The 27,953-nt window shown below is 40.5% G+C and overlaps 2 protein-coding genes across 2 annotated transcripts; both read left to right on the forward strand.

Annotated features, from left to right (window-relative positions):
• Window positions 1–3,156: 3,156 nt before the first annotated feature.
• Window positions 3,157–27,828, forward strand: myf5 (myogenic factor 5). The gene is made up of 5 exons (XM_010775479.1): window positions 3,157–3,251; window positions 25,288–25,739; window positions 26,681–26,753; window positions 27,212–27,321; window positions 27,472–27,828. Exons 1-5 carry the CDS (start codon window positions 3,239–3,241, stop codon window positions 27,565–27,567), a joined length of 744 nt encoding a protein of 247 aa, XP_010773781.1. The 5' UTR covers window positions 3,157–3,238; the 3' UTR covers window positions 27,568–27,828.
• On the forward strand, window positions 19,294–21,021 carry myf6 (myogenic factor 6). The gene is made up of 3 exons (XM_010775477.1): window positions 19,294–19,822; window positions 20,380–20,473; window positions 20,553–21,021. Exons 1-3 carry the CDS (start codon window positions 19,307–19,309, stop codon window positions 20,660–20,662), a joined length of 720 nt encoding a protein of 239 aa, XP_010773779.1. The 5' UTR covers window positions 19,294–19,306; the 3' UTR covers window positions 20,663–21,021.
• Window positions 27,829–27,953: the final 125 nt, after the last annotated feature.

The raw sequence follows: 27,953 nt of genomic DNA on the forward strand, positions 1-27,953 counted from the left end.
GCATCTTTGTCAGGCATTGTCAAAACATAATTTAGAAAATTGAAATGCCTGAAAAATATCCAAATTCGACGATCATACATATCCCGAGGTTAGCCAAAGTTATTTGGAAGAAAATACAGGCAAAGCAGCAAAGTATTGTCATCACAGACTACAGAATTTTTTATTATACCTCACTTGCCAATATCTTTCTTCTCAAATTGAGGATTATTACTGAAATTTTGGGTGCAATCTGTAAGGTTTACCTCTGAATAAAGGAGTTTGGATTTACAACCTGTTTGACTCAGGGACTGTTCATGTTCATGTTCTAGCAATGGGCCAGAATTCCCAGACAGCAAGTTCAATGCTGTCATAACATGTAGAGAACATCTTTTAAAGTAGGACAGCTTGCAATAAATCATCATTACCTATGAAGGGGCCAGAAGCCTAACAAAAGGTTGGGAGGCTTCAAAATATCATGAAATCCCTACAAACCGCATGGAGCCCCAAGTCTGTCTCTTCTTCTATCTGACAGTGAACATATTTCTCCCTGTAGTATTCTTAGCAGTAAATAATAGCACTTCCCTATCTCTCCTTTTCCAGCTACTGCTCCGTTGATGTATGCTATTTTACTGTGGCAGCATCACTTCAAACCGGATGCGATCGGGCTGCCTCTCCTGTGATCACTGCAGGCCTCGGAAGACCCCTTCAACAGAAACAGGAAGCAGTTCATAGCGCGGGTCATGACCCCTCTCATTCAGCCCAATGAGTCAAGCAGGGCCCACCCCGGCGAAACACATGAAAGTTCCGGTCCCATCAACAAGGTGTGGAAGGATATTAGGGGGTGAAGAGGGAGGGGAGACTTCTGTCTCTGTCTGCATGCACAAGTGTATGCATGTGTGTGTCTAAAGAAGAGAGGTGCACATATGTCCAGCAGTAGCCGTGTAACATTATTACACACAAGGCCCATGAGGCGCACCTACACAACTACAGCTGCATCTAATACAAGGCTGCATCCACAGGAGGAAACTACTGTGTGATGAACAAATATAAACGGTCCCTTTGGACTTCTGATCACAGGCGCTGGGGCGTAATAAAGGCTATAACTTCAGGGCGGACAGGCATGCAAGTGTGTCTCCAGCTTTCCCCAATGGGTTAGCTGCTATCTTAAAACTTGAAGACCATTTTTTGCAGTATTTCCTTTTAGAGTGACAGATTTCTCTACTTTAAAATAAGGTGTTCGTTTTTGATGATGTGTAGAAAGATATTATAGAGCGCAACTTGAAAGCCTGTGTCTGAAATAACACATACTGTAGTTTACTGTTTAAGTGAACATTACATTGAAATATGGTTACTTTTGGATCATCAGCATTTTGGCCATTTACTGTGGTAATTGAGTTCTTGCAGCTAATTAATGTAAAAGATTATATTGAATTTTTGACTCAAATAAAGATAGGATAAGATGCTTTATTTTACATTATGGTAAAGAATAAAGGTTAAAAAAGTAAATATAAAACATAATATATAAAAATTATAAATATTATAATAATTAAACATACAATTATAAAAACACGTAAATAAATGATAAATACATTAGGTACAGGAAAATCAGTGCACTATAAAGAAAATAGGAAATGCTTTTAGAAATAGCTCGATTCAAATGCTTTGATGCAACTTAACTCCATGTGATTAAATAACACAACTATTTTTAAACATGCAACATACTGTAACATGAAGACTATCGCATGTAACATGTCTAGGACTTATTTAAAAACGTCATACATGATGTGTGTAGCGAGGTAATATGATTCAAGGCAAGTCCCTGAAGTGTCACAACATGACTGGACTTGCCCTGACTTGTCTGGACGGCGGACAAACAGAGAAGAGGGAAGTAACAATAAATTGAATCAAACTGAATTTAAAGATAATTATGAGGCCAATCTTAATTTACAATGGCTTTGAGTCTATTAGACAAACAAAAAGAGAAAAGCGAAAGAAAAACAAAAAAGAGATTTAAGCACACAAAAGGCAGTTGATTTTTCTTTACTTTGCTGAAAAATTATTTACTGCAAAAAGCTTCACACTGCCAATTCCTGATGTTTATGGAGAGCTGGCAGCCAGTTTAGTCTGTAATGGATGCAGTTTTAAAAGTAGGAGTACACCCCTCCGTCAAAATGTATATAAAATAAAATGTACTCCAACTTTAATGTCCAAGGCACTACAAGTAGGCTACACTTAAAAGCTATTAGCTTCAGGAAGAGGACCACAGAGTTACTATTGTATACTTTCACACTATAAACCCACAAAAATAAGACACTTGTGAGATGATGTGCCAAAGATCTAAACTTCTTTGGCTAAACCAGAGAGCTGATGTCATGGGAGCTCTGTCAATGTTCATGTTAGGCCACATCTGATATTTCACTTTAATGGAGGGGTGTTAATAGTGGAGGGGAAGTAGCCTAGTAGAAACATGGGAGAAAGAAAGGAAAGAGCTTTTGGCTGAACAAAGACTAGCTGTAGTTTTCCGTTCTCTGCACAAATAAATCCCATAAAGGTTTTGACCTCAATAGCTATCATCATCCTTGTTTAAGTTTGCATTATTCACCCTTCCCATATATCTCTATCCCTATCTGGTTTATTAGCAGCCTGAATACAATTGTGAAATCAGTAAGCACAAGCAGCATGGCCATTACTAGAGGTGTCACTATATCGAGAGCCTCTGGGGCTCCTGCTGTGAAGTGTGGTACAGCAACTACATTTAAATAGCTTATTAAATCGCCATTATCAGGAATTATCAGCCTCATAAATGTGGGTCAGAAGGGGCCTGCTATACAAACTAAAACATTTGTATCATCTATTCAAGCGTTTAATCACCAGTGGTTGGATTATCCGAATGTGATGAAAGTCACTACACCACCTTGTACAATTTATTGGCTGCATTAGCTCAAAACTGTTTCATGATCCTAGGTTTAGTTTTAATTGGCCTGTTTTATTTTTGAAAGAGTTCTCACCTTGTCATGGCTGGTTATACTTCCTGTCTCTGTGTGTTTCCTTCCAGTTTTGATTGCCTGCCTTATTAGTTTCACCTGTCCCTCATCCCTTCATTAGATTAGGTGTATTTAGGTCCTAGTTTCCTATTCCGCTCTTGTTTGAACCTTCTATGTGTACATTTCTGTTTTGCCTTGCCTTCACCAAACTGGAAACTAAACAGATGTATTGAAAGTTCCTGTTGTCCTCAGTCTCCTGCACCACTCTTCGTGAAATGCTGTTTTCAGGTAGGATTTAATGGTTACCACTGACCCTATCTAAGATAAAGTCATAGTTTACTAAATATATGGGTTTTTTCAAGTCCCATAAACATCTGAACTTGTATGCTAATGCTTTAATTCTGATAGCACCCAGGACACATTTTCAGTACGACTTGTAAAACAGGCTTTTTTTCATGTTTTAATTAAATATAATCTTTGAACCAAAAAAAGGAATGTTACGTATTAGGTTATGTGTACCTGGGCCTTGATGGTAACACTTGCATCTAAGCTAATAGGTAAGCTAGTTAGCCAGGCATGCTAACAATTGTAGAGCAGCTAAAGACACTGCCTAATGCATTCCTTACACGTTTTCTCTTGTCTATTGGTTTTTGGAAAGGCTAAAAGATTATCACCTTCGAAACTGCTGTATTTAAATGCTGAGTATAAACACAATGGACTAATGTCTAACATTGTTGCATGTTAAGTGATCCAAAGCTTACAAACCTGCTGTGCCTTGTTGTGGTCGCTATAACTATACAATCACTGTGTTCAACTTCATAAGATCCTAATTTATCAATTTTGCATTGCTTTGCTTGTTCTGCATGATATTTTCTGTATAACGATTGTTGGTATTTGAACAAGACTTAAACATACTAACCCTGGGCCTTTTTTTTGTACTCATCAGTCATCAATGGCCTTGAGCACCCTCTTGTTGTTTTTTATCTGGAAAAGTGTTTTACATTTGGTCCTAGCCAGTCTGTTTGTTAACTATGTGACACGGCTGTATATGAACTGGATACTACAGATAGCTGACGACATAATTGGCTTAATTTCAACAAAGTGTATTGAATTAGAATTGCTGACACCACCTTTTTAAGTGAATTTCATAAAAAACGTTGTCACAGTCTCATTTTTTTTATGTTCTGAACTGCTTGCTCAGTAGGTCTGTTCTCTATCTGCTTGACTTTGTATTAGAGTCATGTTAACAAATGAGCTGGCTTTCCACTGTTGAATTTATCCCTTGCCAGTTGTGGTATTTGTCCTTTTGCCAGCTGTTTTCTTTCCTTTAGGTAAATCTCTATAAATCAATGGAAGTTAATCTGCTGAGAAGATTGTGTGCTCTCTCTGGCTATAGGGGCACTCTATCTCCATTGGTTACAGAGCATCCATCAAGTGCTCAATGAAGGAGAAGTGACATCCCGATCCCCTCTAACCCCGTCACCCCAACCCACCCCCTGTACCCCTCCTACTAGCACATTTTCTTCTCAGGATAATGAGGTTTGAAGATCCATTTATTCTGAAGAGATACAGTCCAATCACTTAAAGAAATGTATTGTATCAGTCGTTATCTGTTGTTAAGGTTTACACTCCATATCCGCTTGTCTTTATCTTTATGTCCTCTTGGCCTGGCTGTGAAAAGATTCTTCCTCCAGCGTTGTCTGAAGGGCAGCAGTGTCTCGCTGCATTGGAAAGTCGATCTGATTGCCCTGTCATTCATCATGTAACTTTAACTCCGGGGGGACAGTGAAGTAGAGACTTCTTCTCGGTGATATAAAGCTGGGGCCGAATGGGTGCAAATCATTTTCCTACTCATTGCAGAGAGAGATGGGTTTTGAAATTCCACAAATCTGCCCAGGACTGTCTCCGCCTATATATCTCCTTTGGCACAATGGTTTCAATAACGCCTGCAAGTACACCCCTATAATATGCAGATACCCTCATGATACTACTCTGCAGAGAACTATATCACTGCCTTTCATTTTATTTGTGAAGGAAAGACGGAAGCCATGAGAGTGAAAGGGAAAGCTGTGACCCTTGTGGGGACCAGTCATTTCAGAGTTGTTTGACAAATAGAAGAAGAGACAGAATAACAGAAAGAGGTAGTAGAAAAACAGAAGAAGATCTTACCAAAGTTTTCCTGGGTTTGAACCCCAAATGACCCTCTTGTGTTTACCCAGGTTGCCAAAATCTCCTCCCTTTTTACCCACCATGCCAGTCATTCTTCCTCTGTATACCTACCATTTCCAATGGGAGGAATTTTTGCTGATGAGAAAAATATTTCCTTAACTTGAAATGTTGAAACAGTAAATTACATCCATTAGACGATAAAACCATTCATGCTGTAGTAGGGTTATCTAAGTACAACTTACAAGCTGCATTTGTCAGTTCACAATTTGTTCGTTAAGTAGTGTTGGGGGAATAATTTGCATTCATGTTGTGGTGCTCTGTAAGATCAGTATTCTGGCAAGTACAGTCTCAGCTGCAGTGTTGAGCCATTTTGAAAGTAGGCCAGCAGAGACCACACGGGGAGAGGCAATCAGGGGAAACATGTCCGACAAACACAACCAACAACCAGTGACGTCGCCTTTCATCTGCCTTGATCAAACACTTAGAGAGTGGGAGGAGCCTTGAAGAAAGCGCTGGAATCAGTGAGTCACTGCTTAAGAATCTGTTTCACAGGATTAATTAAAATGTTGAATTCAGGGTGCTAATAGGCCTCTGTTGCAGGGAGTAAAGATGTGCATTCCTTTTGTCAAGAGATGGGTCAAACAGGTCACTCGTGGACAGTGGTGTGTCTAAGGGGGAAAACAGGGGAATCTCTGGTCCAAGATGACTCCATCCCCTCCTATTGTTCATCATCCTGACTTTTTCCTTTCCATTTGAGAAACATGACTCAAACTCAAACATTGGCCCCAAAGGAACTCCTCACTCACAAAGAATGTCCAAATGAGCATGAGGGTCTCAAACATCAGTGCTGCTCCCTTAAAAACAGTCTGAAATTCTCCAAAGAGGCGAAACACACAGACAAAGCTGGCTTGATTTTCAGCCAGCAGCGGAACTGGACTGGTGGGAAACTGAAATAATGTCTAATAGCAGTTTAAAGTTTCAGTTTGTGTTTTGATAATTTGAGTGGGAGCCAGAGGGTGGTTTAGTTCTAATGGGCTGGAGCCATGCTCTGTGATGGGCTCCGGTATGGTTATTAGCTGGGGGGCTTATAGATGAACCCTCGGCAGCGCAAGGTTTCAGCTCCCCGCTGGCGTAAACTGTGGGTGGCAAGGAGATAAAACACAAGGCAGACTCTGCATTGTTTATGCTGCCTGTTTGTGGTCCATGCAGGGGCGTGTGTGCAGCCCTTATGTCTCTACAATGTAGCACAGGGATGCTAAAACCTCCTGAGAATGAGTTGTAATAACACAGCTTTTGTTTAGCCAACACTTTAGAAAATACCGCTTCCAATAGGTTTTTAGAAAAATAAGTCAAATGTTTAGGCCAGAAAAAAAACCATGGATTGCCACTAGATCCACATCAATAAAACCCAATGTGATGATCCACCTGGGGAGACAGGACTAAGTGTTCTCTACTGGAGGTCCATATTTAAGTATGGGGGGTCCCTCTCCACCTGTCCCCCTGCCCCGAGCACCCAGGGTCAGTCACCAGAGAGGTGGTCCCTCTTGGCTACACCCACACCACGAGCCCACCCTATCAACGCTACACAGTGTGAAACAACACATTAACCAGCGGCCTGTCCAAATGTCAGGCAGGACGAGTGCTTGCTTTAAAAACGACCACCACACATCTCAGTTATCTAGCTGTGTGGTCTCCACATGAAGATACGTTGTCAGTTTTTGTTGGTGGGTTGTTGTTGTCACCTGCGTTAAAACATCTGAATCACTGCTTGGTGAAAACAGAGGACATTTTAGAAAAAATCTATTCTGATTGAAGACAGTCAGGAGTTTGTGTTGAGGCAAGATTTAACGAAGGAACTTATGATGTTTTGAGAACATGTTGATTCTGTCCTCTGCTTTATTTTAAGGTTTATTAGAGCCAATGCTTAGCAAACACTCCAGGGGGTATACAATCAATATTTCACAATCAGGTACTGCCAGTTATTTACCAAATTTAGCATCAAGAGGACGCTGCTAATATCATAACAAACCGATAATGGTGGCGTTATGTAGAGAAGAAGCTTGTAGAAGGTAGTTCTTATGTAACATTGAACCGTATAATCAAATTTCAGGCCAACTTTAGAGAAAAACTCCCTAGCTCTACATTGAGAGGACAAAGTTGGTTTTCTCAACTTGTTTCAGGAAGTATTCATAAATTACTTTGTAGATTAGGATTTTTACAAACAAAACATTATGTCTATATAGGATTTTATGTATTCTAAAAGGACAATCTATCGAAGATTACATGGAAAAAAACGTAAATTACCAATCAATAATATAAACAGAATAATGATATATTGATTAAGAGTCCTCTTTTGCTAAGTAAATGCTTCCTTGATGTTTTGAATGCTGCTTGCACTCCTGCAATCTACAGAAGAACAATAATTCAACCTTTTATTTTGCTCACCCAAAAGCCATTTGGGGGAATAAGCTAAAATGCTGTTAAAGTGGCGCGGTATAATTCTACCCAGATTTTTGCTTGTATAACTTTGTATATCTGACAGCAGAAATAGTTTCTTTGGAATTAATGTACGGGCCAAATGGGAATTAAGTGATCCTGTAAAAATAAATTCAACACAGATAGCACTTTCTGGATTTAACGCACTTATATATTGGCATTCGGCTGACACTGACTTTTAGATTGGAATACTAATACAATAGATATATGAACAATGTTTCTTATTTTGGCATTACAAGTTCAATACTGCGGGGGATTAATATTGCGACACTTTGGTATCGTGCAACCCAAACCCTCACTACTGTTCCACACATAAATCTCGCAGAGCGTGACTAACCCGGCGGTAACAGGAGCCGGGGCCGGCAGTCCCCGCGGACCCCGTCCTGCATGTCCGTGTTTTAGAGCGCTCTGCTCTAAGAACCGGCCCTAGAACCTCCCTGGGCCCCTGGAGACCCTGTGAAACAAAACAGTGAGGTCAGCTCTGGGCTCCTATCTCACAGAGAGGATTACACTCACACACACATACACACACAAAGAGCTAAAACCACTGAGACTGAACTTGGATTAAGTCATTAAGGGTTACCATCCCCTTAAACCTCAGCCAGGGACTTTCTCTGTAAAAAGATACTCTCCTCTCACAGAAATTGATTTTCTATCTTTGAGCAAAGCTGGCAGGCTTTTCCTGACCTTTATTTTGGATGGGCAATTCATTGCACTGATTTATAACTCTTTATAATACATATTTTTTATAGTAAAACTCAATAAATGGCTTCTTGACTATCTCCCACCACAAGACAATGAAATGAAATAGCTGTAAAGTGCAGACTGACGCTTCCCTATCAATAATATTACACCCGTCGGGACCATTTCCCTGCATGCACCTGCACTACTTTTCCACACACAATGAAACTCTATCTCCAATAACTTCCACAACAGTAACACTAGATTTTTTATTGTATCAAACAGGTGGTGAAGACCTTCAGCGCCGCAGTAAGACTTGTGTTTCTATGTCTGCATGTGTGTGTAGACATGCATTTGCTTGTTCTTTGTTGTTTTGTTATAGTTGCACGTGGAGATGCAGAGTACCAACAACATCACACAGAGTAACTTGCTAACCATGCCTGCTGCAGGGAAGATGCAAACACACACAGCCACATTTAACTGGCATGGAGTCACACACACAATCATCAATACTCAATTACCCTCTCCTGTGTTTAGACAGTAATGCTAATCCGGAGGGTCTTGGGTGTGGAGAGCAACCTGTTGAAAATAATTCATGTTGGTGTCAAAATTGGGAATCTCAGGATTCTCTTACATTTTGTGGGCCACACACACGTTTGGATGGACAAATCCTTCAACCCAGTTGTCAACATTATAGGGATCAAGTGTAAATCACATTTCGTTTATTGCTTTCAGCCACGTCAGACAATCATAAATATTGTAGAGAGAGAAGTCAACGGCTTTATCTGATTATAAAAATCCTGGTCAGAGCCATTATTCATCACTGATTCCCCAAACAAAACAATTCAGTTTAATCTCACGTTAAAAGGGCACGCATCTAATCTATGGAAGAAGTTCCTGACCCACCAAAAATGAAAGATGCTTATTCAGTTCATTAATAAGATGAAACTAGGAAAGATCTATTGCAGAATATCAAAAATAAAGACACTTTAGAAGATCTGAAGGAAGTGGACTCAAAAGGAGATCACACTCAATATAAGGAAGATGCATTATTGATGTCCTAAAGGGGTTTACATTGGTGGGTCCCCTTCAATTGGAGTCAAATAACTGGATTGTCAATATACAAGAAAAACTAAATTGCAGTTGCCTTACATGGTGCATTGTATCAATAACGCATATGTATCACAGAATAAAGAAGGCACAAATAAGAAATAAGTAAAACTATTAGCAGTATGAAAAAGCAGTTCGAGTAATTCTCATCTATATTGGTTATTAATATAATTATCTTCTTCGCACTTTCTAAAAGGCTAAAGAAGGCTTATAGACATAAATAGAAACTGAAATTGTCGACCAAAGCCCATGTCGGTAGTATTTCGTTTTTTTAAGGAATCTTCATATTAAATAACTTTGTGAATCAACGGGAAAATCTATGAGTTTTAGGTAACAAAGGCTTTCATAATGGCAGTGTCCGACATGGCTGTGATCTTTCCCCACCCGGGCTCTGATATCATATTATTTCATCCAGCCTAAGCTCCAGTGCCCTCTCTATCTGTTGTTTTAATGATAGACCGCATATAACCAATTAAACAAGCGTGGTGCCCTTCTCCTCACTCGTCAACAATGACATTCATCAATATCCTATTAGTTTCTCTTGGAGCCAGGCCCTTTATGCCCCCACCCCCCAAAAAAGTATTTTGTTATTACTGAAGAGTGTCATTTTCGTTGTAACAAAACCCGCTTTGTTCTGGGCTCAGACACTTCAGGAAAAACTAATATTGGTGGATCATTGTCACCGGTGTTGCCATGGCTACAGTCATACTTACTGATGATTGGAATCATTCTGTGTTATCGCTGGCTACATCCCAGAGGCAGTGTGATATTAATGATAGTTCCACCGTATCGTTTACAGGCTGCAAAATCAAAGCAACGCTGCAGAGGAAAGCAAGAAAAACGAACTTGGGAATAAAACCAACTCTTCTGATTTGGATTCAATTTGCACGCTCTTTGTGCAGTGAAAGTAACATTTTGAGAAATGGCTCACATAATGCCTAACCTGGGACGGTTGCCACTTGTCCCAAAGTACCGTGAACACGAGTTGAAGTGGTACACAGAGGGCCAGACAGAGGGCAACGGGGTCAACGCTTCACCTCATCGGCCAGACGAGGGGTCTCCTATCGTCTTCGGCTGGGTCAAGGCCAGCGCCCTCTCTAAGTCCCCATCGGTGGCTCTGTCTGGCAGGCTGATAGGGATACAACACCAGAGTCTAATCCATCACTCTCCTGAATGAGGACAGAATCAATCAGGAGGGACCTTCAGATCACTCTGAACTAAATCACCATGGGCTGTCGGGTGATAAGCTGCAGAGGGCCTTCTCTTAGTGTGTGTTGCAATGGAAACCTGTTGAAACAATGGCAAAAAAGGCATGTGAACAGCTGGTAAAATCTGCCCTCCCTATAGGCTTGCTTGTGTTTCTTATTTTCAATACAGCGGCACGTTATTTTTCTTTGCATCCATTTGCACGAACAACCCTTTAAGCCAATCCATCAATACCAGTCCATTTGCAAGGGGGGTATTGACATTGTCTAACCAGTGTGCAACACTCTTAGTGCCTCATAATGTAATGCTCTGAGGTCATAGAGAGTTAGCTGGCAAACGGGCAAGTCAGCGAGCTCTTTCCCTCGCTAATTGATGTACTTCAGCCGCTCGGCCTTTGAACTGAATCCCTGCGTCGTCCACCAGAGAGAAGGCAGATGCCATCAGCGTTGCCTCCCATTTCGCCTTTGAAACCCAAGACCCACGTCTAACCCGCAGCTAAGGGCACGAGTGAGAGGAGCCGTCTGTTAGCTTAGCTCCAGAGACAGCTTCTCCCCGATTTGTTTGACCACCGTTGAGTCTAGCCTGTGAGTTTGAGGGAGCCAGGCCAAAAAAGATAAGCTGTGTTTTCAGTTGGAGATACTATCATGCTGGTGGTAGTGATACTGGCTGCTCCTGCCTGTCTCAGAGCTCGGCTGGCCTAAGGAGCGGAGCCTTGTTTTTGCAAGACTTGAGCCTCAACTGGCACTCTTCCAGGCCTGTGCACAAAGCCAACAAGGATTTATAGACCCATACATTTGTGTGTGGAGTTTTTTCACTTCTGCTTCATGAAAACAACACAATAGCAACTCAACTTTTTTACATTTGTTGTAAACATAGTGTGTGGCACTTAAAACCATGCAAAAGTCAATGTTTTCTTGGAGTATGGTCTTCTGCAATTAGCGGGATTTACATTCTTAAAAAATCCAATACTGTGCATGGCACTCTGACAACCAGCCTACTCCAAACTCCTGCAAAGTTGTTTGCAGCTTTAAAATACATTTGACTTCTCAGCCAAAAGGCAAACTGTACTCATTACAACTCATTACTCTCCAATGTAGTAATGTTATGGAAATGGCCGGTTTCCTTTGTGACTCTCTATTCAGTTTTCTCGTAATAATTTAAGGCAAACGTTTGAAAAAGAGAAAGAGGTCGGTTTTTAAAAATGGTAATATTGAGTGTGTTCTGAAATAGAAGTTGTACGTCTCTTTTGTGGACATACACCCAGGAAGGGACTGTTCTTGCTGAAGGAGATTACCTCTGCTAATAATTGTGTGCACTGGGATGACAACTGAAGTTATTTCTGGCTCGTCTTGAAACTGGCTAATGAGCAGAGTAACTAGAGAGGGGGAATGTCGGCTCATTGTAACCACCTGTTGTCGTCTTTGTTTGTGGCCTTCCATGGTACACGGCTGAGAGTAGATACATTTATTTTTGTATTATCAGCTTTGAATTGCTCCTCTCCCATTTACAACCAACTAAACGGCATAGCAGTTATGTTTTGGGAGAAAAGTTGCAACAAAACTAAAATATCATAATGTTTGGATATATTTAGTATGCTTGATTGGATATACTGTATATAAGTTACGGACCTGATTGAATAAGCAGACAATGACTTTTGTTTTTTTACACGGAACACGTTTCCTTGGTTAAATTCCTGTGTTTACAAATGTGTGCTACGTTGGAGAAAAACATAATCCCGTAGAAAGGACGTCCCCCTCAAAATGTCATTAACACTTCTGTTTTATGATGACACATTTTGGAGACCAGCTACCTTCAAACATACCTGCAGATGTTTGATCACACACTGCCTGAGTTGACCATAAAACATGTTTTGAGCCAACAACGCCCAATATGCAAAAATGTGTATGATAAAATATACCTTTGTTTGGATGATTTCTACAGTTCGTGTCTATTACTTTAAACTAAATAAAAGAGACTGCAGAAATGATCCATCTTTTGTTTTTCTCTCTTGGATCAATCTGATGAAAATCTGACGCAACATTTGTAATTGCAAAGTCCCAACATCAATTCTCAAAATCCATAACTTTATTGAGATATGAGCACTTTTCCACACATTTACTAAGCTCCTCTCTCAGTCGGTGGACTGGAGGCCCTGAAGGTCAAAGGGGTCGTGATCTCAGGTGGGGCATTGTCATCGGGCCCATGACCAGGGTACTTAACCCCTTATTGGCTAACTCATATCCCAGGTGTGGAGCTAGGTTATATACGGTGTGTCCGTCATGGTGATCAGAGTTTCCTCTAAAACCGCCCAATGAGGCAGGAGGTCCGGTTAAGCTCGGAAGGTGGGGGAGGGGGTTTGGAGAGGAGGTTTTGTGTTCATTATCAGTTCTGTTTGTGACCCCCATGTCAGCACTGGTCCTAACTGGATCCCTCTTCTAACATTTGCTGGAGAAACTCACATGGATAAGCTCTGTTATGAACTGTAAGAGAACCCGATACTGCAGGCATGGTGCTTTTATGGTGGGATTTATTTTAACTATGGTAATTTAAGATGAGCAGAGGAGAGAGCAAAAATATAGTCAGCATTTAAGTTAAGTGGTAATGGATAAAGAACAGTACATCAATAGGTCCAGTTTATAATTACATTCCTTGGGGTAGTTTGAGTTAAGCTTCTGACTGATATTATTATAAATATTATTATTTGGTCAATGTGAAAAATTAACCAATATGATACATTCTTTCATTTTTTTATATATTTCACAAGTTAGGGGGAAATGAGTACTGCACATTTCCTTGATATCTATATTTTTGTAGATCTTTGTCTTGTGAGCTTGACTCATTCACATGGCAATTCCAATAAAATCTCACCAACATTATTATTGTTAGCATTTGTGGTATAAGTAGTAGTAAAAGTAGTAATTATTCTTTAACATATTCCTAAAATACTTTGTTAGTTAGTGTTATTGAACATCTTTTTGGCCTTAGACACACTTCCAAAAATGCTGCATGAATTTGTTTTATTCCCTTCTTTTATTTTAAAAGGATAATATCAATATAGTGAGAATACATCTGCAGCACGCTGTTGTATGTCATTATCTCTTCATCCCTCCCCCCTCCGCACCTGATCAATAATTCACATTCGAAAAATCTGTTGAATCTCTTGAGTGCCTCAGAAAGAAATGCAGACTGTCCCTGCTGGGATAACTGTAAGAATATTGCAGTCAAAGTGCCAAAGTACAGAAAGAGAATATATGTTTTCTTCCTCATGAATTTCATGTGGCTGGATGGAGAGACACAGGAAGATGTAGGAGAATAATCTGAGCAGAACCTGAATTTCCTAACTGATTATGGAGTGGTGCAGGAATGAGTCCTAAAACCAGCAAATGAGTCAGCATTTCAGGTTTTTGGTTCGACACCTGAAATAAGACCTGTGGTTAACGCAAATGTAAGACATTTTCACGCTTTGTTCTGCGACATAAAATACGTGAAATGCCCCACCCGTGAAAGTTTGAAGCTTCTGTGTCATTAAAACGGTGATTGCTAAGCAATCACCGTTTTAATGACACAGAAGCTTCAAACTTTCACGGGTGGGGCATTTCACGTATTTTATGTCGCAGAACAAAGCGTGAAAATGTCTTACATNCAACAGCCTCTGATCATCAAGAGACTTCATGCAATGCTTCATCAGATGCATATATTAGATAATAATCTCTATCTCACTCCTAACACATCTAAATCTGCTTCCAGCATGGATAAATGTTCATAAAATACATCCATTGTTTGTTCTATATGCTTCTTGAAATCCTAAAAAACACATAATTTTTCTAGAATAGATTACAAATCAAAGTGGCAANTGGAGCCAGCTTTACGTTTCTTTCGATTGCATGATATAGCCCAGCGCAATACCTTCGTCACACATGTTGCCACTTGTTTGTATCATTTTCTGGCGATTTGTAGTCTGTTCTAGAAAAACTGTGTTTTTTAAGGATTTCAAGAAGCATATAGAACAAACAATGGATGTATTTTATGAACATTTATCCATGCTGAAAGTAGATTTAGATGTTTTAGGAGTCAGATAGAGATTATTATCTAATATATGCATCCGATGAAGCATTGCCGGAAGTCATTTCTCTCAGTAGCCAACGATCTGTGAGTCTGTTGGCTCGGACATAAACTCCGTAATAAATGTAGTCTACATTTCATAAGAGGTGTAAAACCTGTGAGCATTTTAAATTGCATTTGAACTAAATGCTTATATAATCTGTAGTTGTATTTGTATTGTTGATTTATTGTGTGAACGAGGCGATATAGAGAAGGTTAAGCTGTCATTATTAGGCTGTTATAAACTGTTGGAGTGGTGAGCATGCAGGCCTAATTATTTTTTAAAACATTTAAAAAAAAGAATTGTAATCATCTCGCGACCCCCACTTTGGGAACCCCTGGCGTAGACGACACATTGCCATGCGAAACAGGATGTTGTTCCTTTTTAGCATCATATTAGATTTTTACGTCATTCCATTTACACTTCAAAAATCATAAAGTGTTGTTAATATATAGAGATTATCCATCTGTGCGTTTGCCACATAGCTTATTTTCTGCTATATTCCGAAGTCCAATTGGAAAAAAATCCCATTGCTTTTCTGTTTGGCATGGACTTGGTAAGTTGTGCTCTCTTCTCATTTAACACGGCCACACAATTTAAAGTGATATGTCATACTGATTTTTAAATTAAGATCACTATGTAAACTACACTCGGATTTATCCAAATGCTTTCAGTATTCAGATGCAGGGTTAAGACTGCAGAGCTGTTTACTCCGACTCTTCGGATTCTCGACAGATTTACACTTCGTGAAGTCCATGCCGACTCCGCCTCCTCGCCTGAGAGGCCAGATCATGCAGTTTGAGTTTCTACCCAGGCTATACCATGATTCTTCCTGACAGCTGAAGCATCAACCCCTGACACTGACGGGAATTTATGGTCCGGTTCAGGATGCACAGTAGCCCCGGGGAGAGAATACACGACCAGGGCACAGCAGGGACAGAACTCCAATCATCTCAGAGAAATGCTCTTCATTTCAACTCAGTGATTATAGTATTAAGTCAGGCATAATGTTGACATAAATTGTATTTAGAAGTCATCTTGGAGGATTGTTCATTTATCATTGGTTGTCATTTTTTATTTGCACCATGACAAATGGTTGGCATGAAAAGAAGAAAGTGACAGGGAATGCAGCAATAATTTTGTATTTGATTTTTTTTTTATGTGAGGCAAAATCAATTTTACCTGACAGAACGCATTGAATTTCCAACATCTCCCACACGAGAGAACTTAATGGTCCTCATTTATACACACACTTACACACACACTCACTCTTCTCTATCGTACATAGGCTGATTATTTCAGCTGCATGGCAAGCTCAGAAACAGCAAGCCAATAATAAAAGCTTTTTTTTTGCACACATGGTTTCCCATAGAGAAGATACTTCCCTTCTGTGAAAAAACAAAAAAACCCTTCAGAGATTCTCTCAGTATTTGATGAATACACATATCTTGAACATTTAAAAAAAGTAAATCCTGCATTTTTACAAGGTGTCTGTGTTCTGATTGATATTCAGAAGGAATACCAGCATATTTATTTATTGTAATCAGAGTTAAAATGTTAACATTATCTGACATTTTCATGTGAGGTCATCTGCTGGTCTTTTGAAATCAGCTTACACAAATCAACCAAGCAGTGTGTGAAAGCTACAATTTTGCAGCTCTGAACACTGAAAAAACATAAATGTCATGAACAGAAATTCCGAGACAGAATTACTATGGGCTTGTGTTTGACTCAGCAGGAAACACACAGGAGTAATCAATGACAATATGTATGCACCTAGTGGACTGGGGGATATAAAATGCAGGATTTACCAGTGCTCGTGTACGACAGCTCACACTTTGCTACGCTTTTAGACCAAAACATAACCATAAAATGGTTACTGATGCTTTGCTGAAAGCAGATATTCTAGGAGAGCATAACACAAACAACAGTGAATGTTCACTATTATATTCATAAGGATTTTAAACTACAACTCAGTAGTTTTGAAATCTTAATTTCTGTGCATGTTGGCCCCTGAAATGACAAGTCAAAAATGATTGTGGAAATATATATTTAGCAATCAGTTTGGTTGAAAAGAACCTCAGTGATGGAAATACAGCAAGCATTGTGACCAGGTGCAGCTAATGAGGCTAATTAGCGCTCTGCTCAATCGAAGTGTCTCTATGCCATAGCAGCCAGTCAGCATGCTCTCACATGGCTTCATCTGAATGGGATGCTGCAATCGTTAGACATATTACGAACACCTCTGATTGCCACACTTCACACTTTGAAACAGATCAATATAACTGAGGTGTGTTCATGCTGGTTGGAAGTTAACTGTTAGCCAGAGGGAAAGAAATTAAGAGTATGGACGTTGTTTGCGCTAGTGTAGCTGATCATAACCACAAATAAAAAATAACCCATAAAAGAATCAGAATATTTAGAAATGACGTGACTCAGATGTTGTAAAGAACCCTAAAATCCTTATGTCTTTGTTAGCCTCTTTCCTAGCTTGATAATGACGCTATAGAAACAAGGATTATTTGTGTTTTTTTTTAATTTATGTGTTTGTACGTTTTTATTTAAGTCAATTAGAAGACATAAATAACAACCGGACTTTTGCCTTTGCACGAGACACAAACGTTGCACTATATACGTTAACACACTTCTTCAGCACTTGCTCTAAGAGTTCTGTTTCTGTTGTTTCAAATAAAACATGAAACCAAAAGTGTAACACGCAAAATGACTTAAGAAATTGTTTAATTCGCAATTTTGTCAGATCAAGCTGTAAAGCTATAGGACTAATTATATAACTGTTAGTGATTAGGGCATCGCAGCCTTTATGACACCATTGCATATTGTAATTATGATTCATATGATACCTGTTAATGGAAAGCACAAGCAGTAGGCTGATATTAATAGTACGACTTGGAGATACCATGTTGACTGGTTATAGTATTTCAGACAAGCTGTCAGAGGATGAAAAACCCTTGTGACTCCACAACAATGTAACAGAAGCCGGGGGTGAGGAGGGGGGAAGGGACGGGGTAAAAGTAAAACCCCAGTAGAACTGCAGTCACACAAAAATAGGAATCTCTCACATTCCCTCCTGTGAAGTTTCCAATTGTAGATCTTTCAGGTTGAGGCAAAAATGCCCCAGGCTATATATCACCTCCTCTTAGACTTGTATCTCTTTTATCAATCTGAGATGAATGAGCCACGTTTCTATTTATAACATCTTATGCATGTGCTTCGCAAAGCTGTTTTGACACTGCACATTCCAATCTATTTATATTTGAGTTTTCTACACGTTACTATCGGACATACCATTCCCACCGGCTAAAACAGGCACAGAACGACTGAAAAGTGTATAGGTTTTTACGGCTTCTGTTTGTAAATGATGTGTTACTCGCAGAAGGCATGACTTTTACCTTAATTAAGATGTTGGGCTTTGCGATGAAATGTTAGGTGTCACTTTTATGAGATTTCTTTGGGGCCTTTTGTGGCAGTGGGAATGATCACAACACTGATATGTTATTACCTTTGTAATTCAGGCTTGTGTTCTAAAAAATACAGTTCCATACACTGAAATTGCATTCTAAATAACAATTATTTTATCCCAGATGAAGTTAGTTTTGGACCCATCACCCAAATTATTTTTTAATGGCCTCCAATAGTTGTGTTGGGAAGCGATTTAATAGGAGAGGAGTTGATTCTTGACACATCCAGTTATCTTTATCTGTATGTCATTTGGTGCTGAGCAGGAACATGTACGGCCTGGTTTTCAAGGTCTGCCGGCTGATAAGATTAGTTGCTCTGAATCATAACCGTTAAACCAAAACATTGGACTAAAGAGGCTAAAACACAGGCTGACAGGTGGTTAATACATTTGGCTGGTGCACATCCTCCTCCTGCAGCATAAGTTGATTAATTTAGCTCTTAATCAACAGAAATTCTGGAAATGAGCCTCAAGGCATCTGCAAGTGAATTTATTTAGAACTTATTGGCAGTTGTAAGTTCTTTCTATTTAGTCAGTCTGCTAAAAGCTGCACTTGTTTTTATAAATCCCACTTTTATATTTAGCATATAGGAGATTAAGAAGTTGTGCTGGAGGATGTAAAAGACATCATGTAAAAAAAACGTGTTCTTTCAAGTGTCTGATCTTAGAAAGGCATTTATAAATCCATTTAGTTCAAACCTCTTACAGTGTTTTCTAGTTGAAAGTGGCACCAATTACCACATGGCTATTAGCATATTCCTTATCTGTGGAACAATAGCAATATGTCTTTCGTTTTCTCAGTGACAGCGCAGGGAAATATCTCTGCAGCCATTTTGTCTGGATCTAGATATTTGAAGCACCTGTCATGAAACATGAGGTGATATTTCAATAGCTCCTGGCGGCCTTAATGTATGCATTTCCTGCACAAAGTCACTTGGTTGTAAAGAGCCATTGAAAAAAAAAAACTGCTTGATGCAGTGTGACAGCCAAAGTGTTGGGTAGAGTTTCACATTCTATATATAAGCCTGGTGACTTGTGTCCCGGCTGCTCTGTTTAAATGCCAGAGTCCCACTGTCAAAACAGAGAGAGGGCAGCAACAATATGATGGACCTTTTTGAGACCAACCCTTATCTTTTCAATGATTTGCGCTACTTGGAAGAAGGAGATCATGGACCACTACAGCACCTGGACATATCCGGGGTTTCTCCACTTTACAACGGCAATGACAGCCCGCTGTCCCCGGGCCAGGATAATGTTCCGTCCGAGACCGGGGGAGAGAGCAGCGAGGAAGAGCACGTCCTCGCGCCCCCGGGTCTCCGGGAGCACTGCGACGGTCAGTGCCTCATGTGGGCCTGCAAGGTCTGCAAGAGGAAGTCCGCGCCGCCCGACCGACGCAAGGCCGCCACTCTGAGGGAGAGGAGGAGGCTGAAGAAGATCAACGAGGCCTTTGACGTGCTGAAGAGGAAGACCGTGCCAAACCCCAACCAGAGGCTACCCAAGGTGGAGATTTTACGCAGCGCCATAAGCTACATCGAGAGGCTACAGGACCTGCTGCAGACCCTGGACGAGCAGGAGAAACCCCAAAACGGATCATCCCACAACTTCAAAGAACACAGTGTAAGAGTTCACTCTGAAATCCTCACAGTATTACCATGGTATTCCTATGAGTGAGCTTGTCGTTTTCAGATGACTTTTAAATGAAAACTTAATGATGTGCTTATTGTATCTGTAACAGCCCTATAATATTCCTCAATGACATGATGATGCGTTTACTGCATGTTAATATCTGAGTGACCATATTCTTATCCATGTATATTATATTAAGTAAGGAGGTCCCTGGTGTTACATTTGGCCACTTCATTTCTTTTTCTGGTAAGATTTTCCCTATGATCCTCCAATGATATTCATTTCTTTCTCATTTTTCTTTTTTTTTAATCTTGTTTTTTGACTGTAATAAAATATAAGGCCAGTTTCTGGGGTGTTTTTCAGTCAGGCAAATGCCTATTTGAGGAAATACTTATGTACTTACTACTTATTTGAAGTATGATGTTTAATATAGGAAAAGCGCTATATAAATGTAATGTATTATTATTATTATTATCATTATTATTATTATTAATAATATAACCCTATCAAAAACCTGCATGAATAACATGTGATGTGTGATTTTGCAGATGGAAAACCATGATGGTCACTGGAAAAAGTCCTCAGATTCGTGGCCGACCTCTGCCGATCATTCCACTGTCCCAATGATAAACCAGAGAGAAGGTACATATCATTTTCACTTAAAATAAACTGTTAATAAATAAATTAAAGCAGTGTAAGTCAATGTCCTTTTTATTTTCAGGATCCAGCGAGTCTTCTGCCTCCTCCAGCCTCCTGCGTCTGTCCTCCATTGTGAACAGCATCACCAACGGAGACAAAGTCAACTTCAGCGAGAACGTCTCAGAAAACTGACACATCAGCAAAGACCTCGACTAGACACCACATTTTGGGTTTCCATTATTTATCCCTAAATTATTTCTACTATATTTAGCCATTCTGTTTGTTGTGTAGTCCTCATTTGTACATAAGGAGCAACAAATGTGTACATATTTTATTATAATGTGATGTTTAGATTTATTTATTTTATATTCAGAAGCAGATACTCTTGTACGAAAGCTATTCTATTTAAATATTTGTACATAACTGACCAATACAATAAATTAAACGTTTTGCAATACTTTAAACAACTGTATCTCATTCTTTGAGAGCAGAAATGCCACAATGGTGAAGAAAGAACTCAAAGTAGGAGAATAGTCTTGATACATTCAAGTAAATGGGAGCCATATCCTTTTAATTTTAAGATTTCTTTGTTCAAAAGTAGTTTTTTTCCCAAATGTGTGGTAACATGGGGGAGTTATACATTTTGGGGGAATAATTCCTTATGCTTTTAACCATTGAAATGTCCAAAATCACAATCATAATGACGATAATCACGTTTAAAGTTTTTCCCTTGGCAAAAATGGTGTTGAAACCCCTTTTTAACGAATAATAGGACACTCTACCCCTCACTGTATCTCTGTTTTACACCAAAAGAGAAAGAAAAGCCCATTACCAGTTCAAGGTCTTCCAGTTCCCCCAGCATTCACGGCTATTAAAAGTCCATAAAATCTGCTTAAACTACCCTGCAATATTTTGCTGCCGGGCTGGCTCTCTTTGTTCAGACTGGCCTCCGGCAGCACTGATCCCACAACAGTAACTTGAGTCCCCTCCAAACACAGCGTGTCTCTGCTCTGCTATCAAATGTTGGTACATGGAAATCTGGGCAGCAGGCTCAATGCAAAGCCTGCTGGGATAAAGAAGTTATTTGAGCCTTTGGGTCTTAATTCATCATCACTTGCTTCGTCATCACATGGCAAAGCGTTTACATGCGAGCTATTAAATTGCGTGACACAAAGCTAACGGCATGGGAATCCATTGAGTCTTGTTTGTCGTGTATTGACATGAGAGGCGGGCGTTTGTTGATGATGTCGGGGTGTGCTGGTCTCCCTCAGATCTCTGTGGACGACACAAAGCCCCGGTTGACCTTTGGGACGCTGCCTCATCTCTCAGGCCTGCAAACACACGTGTCCATGTAAAGTGTCACACATGTGTCGTGTTTATCAGACTTCAATGTAAAATCCAACAAGGGGAAATGAAGGCTATTTCAAAGAACGGGGGGAGAGTTCAAACCATACTTAAATGTGAAGGTCATCCCCTTTTCTGTGTTTTTAAAAGTGTTGATTGACTGGTTAAGGATGCCAACATGCTGCACAGAACGCACAGCTGGGAAATGTCTAAAATACACTGTGACACTTCCATGTTTCTTGAGACACGAGATGTGTTTCGACACATTTATTTTATAATTTGAAAATGTATACGTTCCATTTTAAAAGTTTTTCCTATTTATTTTTTTTCATGTACCTTATGTTTGTTTTGTTTTCCTTTTCGAGAGTTATACACTTCTCTTATCCAAGAATCACAAAAAATTATCAGAAAATAAAATAACAATTTAGGGCCATTGTGCCCAATTATTATCTACTTTTCCATTTTTCTTATTCGTGTTGGTACCTTTTTCAAGTAAATAATATAAATGCTTATTCTACAGAGCTCATTAAAAGCTGAAAAACATACATTATTCCTTATGTCTCTTTTCAACACTACTACTCATATCTTTTACCAAACATCCTATAGAGCGACACATAATACCCCTAAATAGTAATGTGATTTTAATGGGCTCCTGCCCACTCACTCAATCTGATAGCAGTATTACTGCACTGCATTTTACTGCTCCATAGGTATCTGCTAATTCAATATCCGTTTATACAGTTGACCTCGACTGTAGACCTAACATCAACAATAAGAAGTGTTTGGTTCAGTGTGTGTACTTTTTACTGCCAAGTACACTACTTTGTTGACTTATTGGACACAAACAAGCTTTTTATGCTATTGAAAATATGTTTTGAACCCTCATATCCTTATGTTTGCTCCCTCAGACTCCACTCCGTCTCCCTCTCCGAATTCCAACGTTCTCTCGTCTAACTTTACAGGCATTTCGGTGTTACTGTACTGATGACACCATATAATTGTCATTTGGCTGTGAAGGCTGTGTTTTAAAAGTCAAAGCTGATGAAAGGCGAGCAGTAATAGGACAGGGGGATAAGCCTTGAGGCTGAAAACTCTGATTTATCCAGGCTTTTCCTTGAATATCCTGCAAGAAAGGATTCCCTGCAGCAGAGCTGGCAGCACGCTTTCTGCTCTCTGCCAAACAAATGCTGTTGCCACTCAAAAAAGTATTTTATTTCACTTATTATTGTGGGGAACGGAAAATTGACTTTTTATGGGTGGGGAAATAGCATTAACAACCACTGAGCTACGACAAGTGTTTTTTTAATTTTTCATGAAACATTTATTAACATAACTGATTTTCCTTGGACTCAGAGTAAATATATTAGTTTTACCATGCAGACAACATTTTAAAACTAATTTCAGCAGCAGTATTTTGGCTGTTAAAGTAAACAATTCAATGTGGGCTTTAATGTCACTGGAGGATTTATTTTTGCAGGAATCCAAGTAATAAATTGCCTTTCTTTCAGGGGGCTACTGTTGCACCAAACAAACAGCATATTACGTCAAAGCATGAGGCCGTTTAGAAGAAATAAGGGTTTCAGACGTGAGGGGAATAGACATAAAGGATCACCTCCTGCCCTTCACTTAACTCTGTCTCTGACCCCTGACAACAACAAAAAAGCAACCTCCGATAGTTCCCAAGAGACCAGCAGTGCGCACAGATCCCAGCACCGGCGATCACTGCGCCAATAACTGCCATGTGCTGCGCCAATCTAACCACAGCCTCAATTATCTATCGTCTGATAGCGGGTTTTCTCCTCGTCCACGTTGTTCTCAGCCTCAGGGGCTTTGATCTTCTCAGCAGCTACACGCCGATGTCTTCTTCAGCTGTGGCTAATCCAAACTCCGACGGCAATTCAGAGGCAGCAGCAGGTACTGGTGTTTTCTTAGGTGCGCGCAGTTCCCAGAGAAGGGGGCTCGCCAAACGTTTTGACACATTGTGAGAAATATCCACATTGTAATCTTGTAAGCTGTCAGCAACATCATTACCTAAAGCAGTCTGCTCGTCAGGGTCGATCTGCAAAAAGAAAAAAAAAACCTTCAGTCTGACAATCTGTTCTCTGAGACAGTCGTTCTGAAAATAGAGATTTCATTTAACTTCACTCCAGAGTCATTATTTAATAGAATCACATGTCAATAGTGAGTGAGTCGGAATCTCAACTGATATGAGAGGTTTAACTCTTTACTGCTCTCAAAATGAAAACCAGCTTCTTTTATGTCATCTGTTTCAGAGCTGTGAAAGCTTATGAATCTCACGTTTAAGTGTAAATTAGCATTTACACATAACGTTCTAAATATACGGTACTCTTCTATGGGTTTAAATTACCAATATTTTAAACATCTTTTTACACATGTGAAGAAAAGTACCTTTAATAAAAGCCTAAAACATCCCAAAAAGCTTTCAATTGCACTGCAGACATGTTAAATATCCAATCATGGTTATTTAAATTCTGTCAAAAAGGGAACAAATTACCGTCAGGCTGAAATGTCTGCACTATAAAAAACATTCCATTCCTTATTTCTTATTAAACCCTCTGTCCCTTACTTGAATAAAACTATTGCACCATAATGGCCATCTGTTGTTCCGAACTGAAGCCCCTGAATTGTGTCAATAACTTTTAATGGCTGAAATTTGGTCCTCTGAGGCGAAATGGTGCAGGGAATTGGGCAGTGGTGTCGATTGTGTAATTACTGTTTTTAATGAGCTTTGGCAAACAGGGATCGCCTCATTCACACAGCACCTCCAGTGATGAGCTGGGGTGTTTAGAGGGGGCTTACCACTGTAATGTGAATTCACAGGGCTTGAAATGTTACACCTTCCTTTGCAGCTGGGCTGCATCTGCAACGCTGTTGTCTCCACCGTAAAAATTGGCCCTGCATACTCCTACAAGTGCTCACCCTCTTTCTCTGCAAAGTTTGACCAAACAAAACACGCTCTTTAAAATGTACGTCTTCATAGCTAAGTGTCACTTTCACCGTCAGCCTTGATGTGAGGCATGGAGGACGGTTATGGATAAATCAAGCAAAAATGAAGCTCTTCACTTAAAGACCATGTGGTGCTTAAAGCTCCTGAAACATTCCCGAGCATTGTGTTCTTCGTGGCCTTGCTGGGCCGGTGGAAGGGGAGAGTGGTGATGAGTAGGAAAACACCATTAAGTGCAGATGTGGGAAACTCTGCAGGGTACTGGGGGGTGCAGGCAGTGGGCTGGGGATGGGGCAGGGAGGGAGCTGAGCTAACCCCAGCCTGCCTTCTGGCTGGGCCATGGTAATTAGATCTGGCCAATGTGGGCCCTTGGCTGTGGCCTGGGGGCATATAAGGGGGGCCCAGGGCAACAGACCCCTCATATCACTCAGAGGTCTCCTCTCTCTCACCCCACTCCTCTACCCTCCTTCCTGCGGTCATCTCCATCCACTCACACTCCTTTCTTCAGCCAGTATGGACGTCTTCTCACCATCCCAGGTCTTCTACGACGAAGCTTCCTCTCCAGACAGCCTGGAGTTTGGCCCCGGCATGGAGCTGGACGGCTCTGAGGAGGATGAGCATGTGAGGATCCCCGGGGCCCCTCACCAGCCGGGACACTGCCTGCAGTGGGCCTGCAAGGCCTGCAAGCGCAAGTCCAACTTTGTGGACCGCAGACGAGCGGCCACCATGCGAGAGCGCCGGCGGCTGAAGAAGGTCAACCACGCTTTTGAGGCTTTGAGGCGCTGCACCTCGGCCAACCCCAGCCAGCGCCTGCCCAAGGTGGAGATCCTGCGTAACGCCATCCACTACATCGAGAGCCTGCAGGAGCTGCTACACGAGCAGGTGGAAAACTACTACGGCCTACCTGGGGGGAGCAGCTCGGAGCCCGGGAGCCCGCTGTCCAGCTGCTCTGACGGCATGGTAAGAACCACATGTTCAGCTTCTTCTTACAAACATCTGGAAGTGCAGAGTCTCGGCTTTGAAACCAATCCAATGTCTGGCAGGGAAATACATATCCACAACTGCATGCAAGACAGAACTTTATCTTGTAGAAACTTCACCTGAAAAGCTTGTTATTGATGGCCAAAGAGTCTTATGTTTAAGCCATGTTGCCATTTTTCATTACCATGTAGAGTATTTCATTTCCAAAAAAGGCCTGGATTTCCAATTCAGAATCCTATTAATCAAACAAGCTTGTTTTGCCCCAAGACCTCAATTACCATGCTTCTTCATGCATGTCATACTCCCCTATAATTATTTAATATACAAATCTGCAGTCTTACAAGCTATCTCTACTTGTTATTAAAGGTCAGGTTGAATTAGTTGTTCTTTCCGACAGTCTGAAGGTGACAGCGTATCAGTTAATATAAAATAACTTATCAAGCTGGATGGAGTAATGGCTTTCCCACCACCGGACACTTTATGGCCCTAATAAACCGAGCTAAATCCACCTTACTGAAGTCTGGCAGAAAAAACCTGGGCGCTTTTCTGCATTCCATCCTGACTGCATGTTCTGCACCGCTGCCAGGATTTTCTGCAGATTTACTAGGAGAAAGTGTCATCTTGCACAAACTGGTGTTGCTTCCACTGATACAATCGATTCGGCACGCTCAGAGCTGCTCAGGGGAAGGAGTCATACTGCCACTTCGGCTTTAAGGTGGAAGTGAAATAAAGAAGCCCATAACTTTGGAATTCAGGATTTATTAGCCTGTCTAGAATATTGTGAAGGGCATTGGTTGTCTTTGCAGATTTTCGCACTTCTTTCTTTTCCATATATACTCCCTATATATATTTAAGAAAACATAACGCATAATTTCTTTTTGCAACAATAACTCAAGGGTATATTCCTCGTTTCTTTACAGGCTGACAGCAACAGTCCACTGTGGCAGCATCTGAATGCAAACTACAGCAACAGCTATTCGTATGCAAAGCACGGTAAGACCTTTTGACTCGCACAGCCTCCTGAAATGAATACGACATGAAATCTTGAAAGCATAGTGCCTTAAAGACCTGATTCCTGAATGCTAGATTATTACTATTATTATTACTTATTTATTTATTAGTTTTCAATTCAGTTTCAGCCTCATTATACATGTTCACACTTTGGTCTATGTTTCCTTTTCATTCTAATTTCTGCTGTATAAGACATACAAAGAAAGGAAAACATAAAAAGAAAATGTAAATAAATAAATGAGTGAAAATACAATTAAAATATATAAAAATAAATAAGGAAGGGGATAGGTAGATTATTTAGAAAACATGTTTTACTTTGCGTAAAGCACCAGGGTTTAAGTATACTATAAAATACACAAAAAAATGATAGAACTTATAAATCAAAAACATGTTTTGGGTTTGTTTTTTAAAACGTGTGTCCTCTGTTTTCCTCTTAACAGACAGTTTAGGCGATAAATCAGCCGGGGCCTCCAGTCTGGCGTGTCTCTCCAGCATCGTGGACCGCCTGTCCTCCGTGGGGTCCGGCTGTGGCCCCGTGGCGCAGAGAGACGTGCAGAGAGACGTTCAGAGAGACGGACAGAGAGAAATGCAGAGAGACGTGCAGAGAGACGGGCAGAGAGACGGGCAGAGAGACGGGCAGAGAGACGGGCAGAGAGACGGGCAGAGAGACCTGCAGAGAGACGGGCAGAGAGACCTGCAGAGAGACGTCTCCTCCACCTTCTCTCCGGGCAGCTCCGACTCGCAGCCCTGCACGCCGGAGAGCCCCGGGTCCAGGCCCGTGTACCACGTCCTGTGAAGAAAACTCTGACGTGGATATATTGCCACAGGCTTTCCCCAAACACTAGCTGCATTTGAAACAATAGATAAGAACTTTTGTTCTGTGCAAATCTGAAGGACACTCAGCTGAACCTGAAGACCTGCGGCAAGCAGCTTTTATTTGTACATGAGATTGTAAATATGTATTGTAAATGCCCATTTAATCTATACATGCTATTATACCCAGTGACACATATTTAATTATGACAGTTAATGTAATGTTGTATTATTCCAACATGAAGTGGTATTTAAGCAATTTTAATGTCTTTCTTTCCATGTTGTCGTGAACATTAAATCTTTCTACTGTTTTGTATAAACCTTTGTGCGATTTGCATTTTTTAAATTCCTCTTCTTCTGTTTCTTTGT

The sequence above is a fragment of the Notothenia coriiceps genome, unplaced genomic scaffold (genome assembly GCF_000735185.1).
Source record: "Notothenia coriiceps isolate Sejong01 unplaced genomic scaffold, NC01 NC01_scaffold00015782, whole genome shotgun sequence".
In the NCBI taxonomy this organism is placed as follows: domain Eukaryota; kingdom Metazoa; phylum Chordata; class Actinopteri; order Perciformes; family Nototheniidae; genus Notothenia; species Notothenia coriiceps.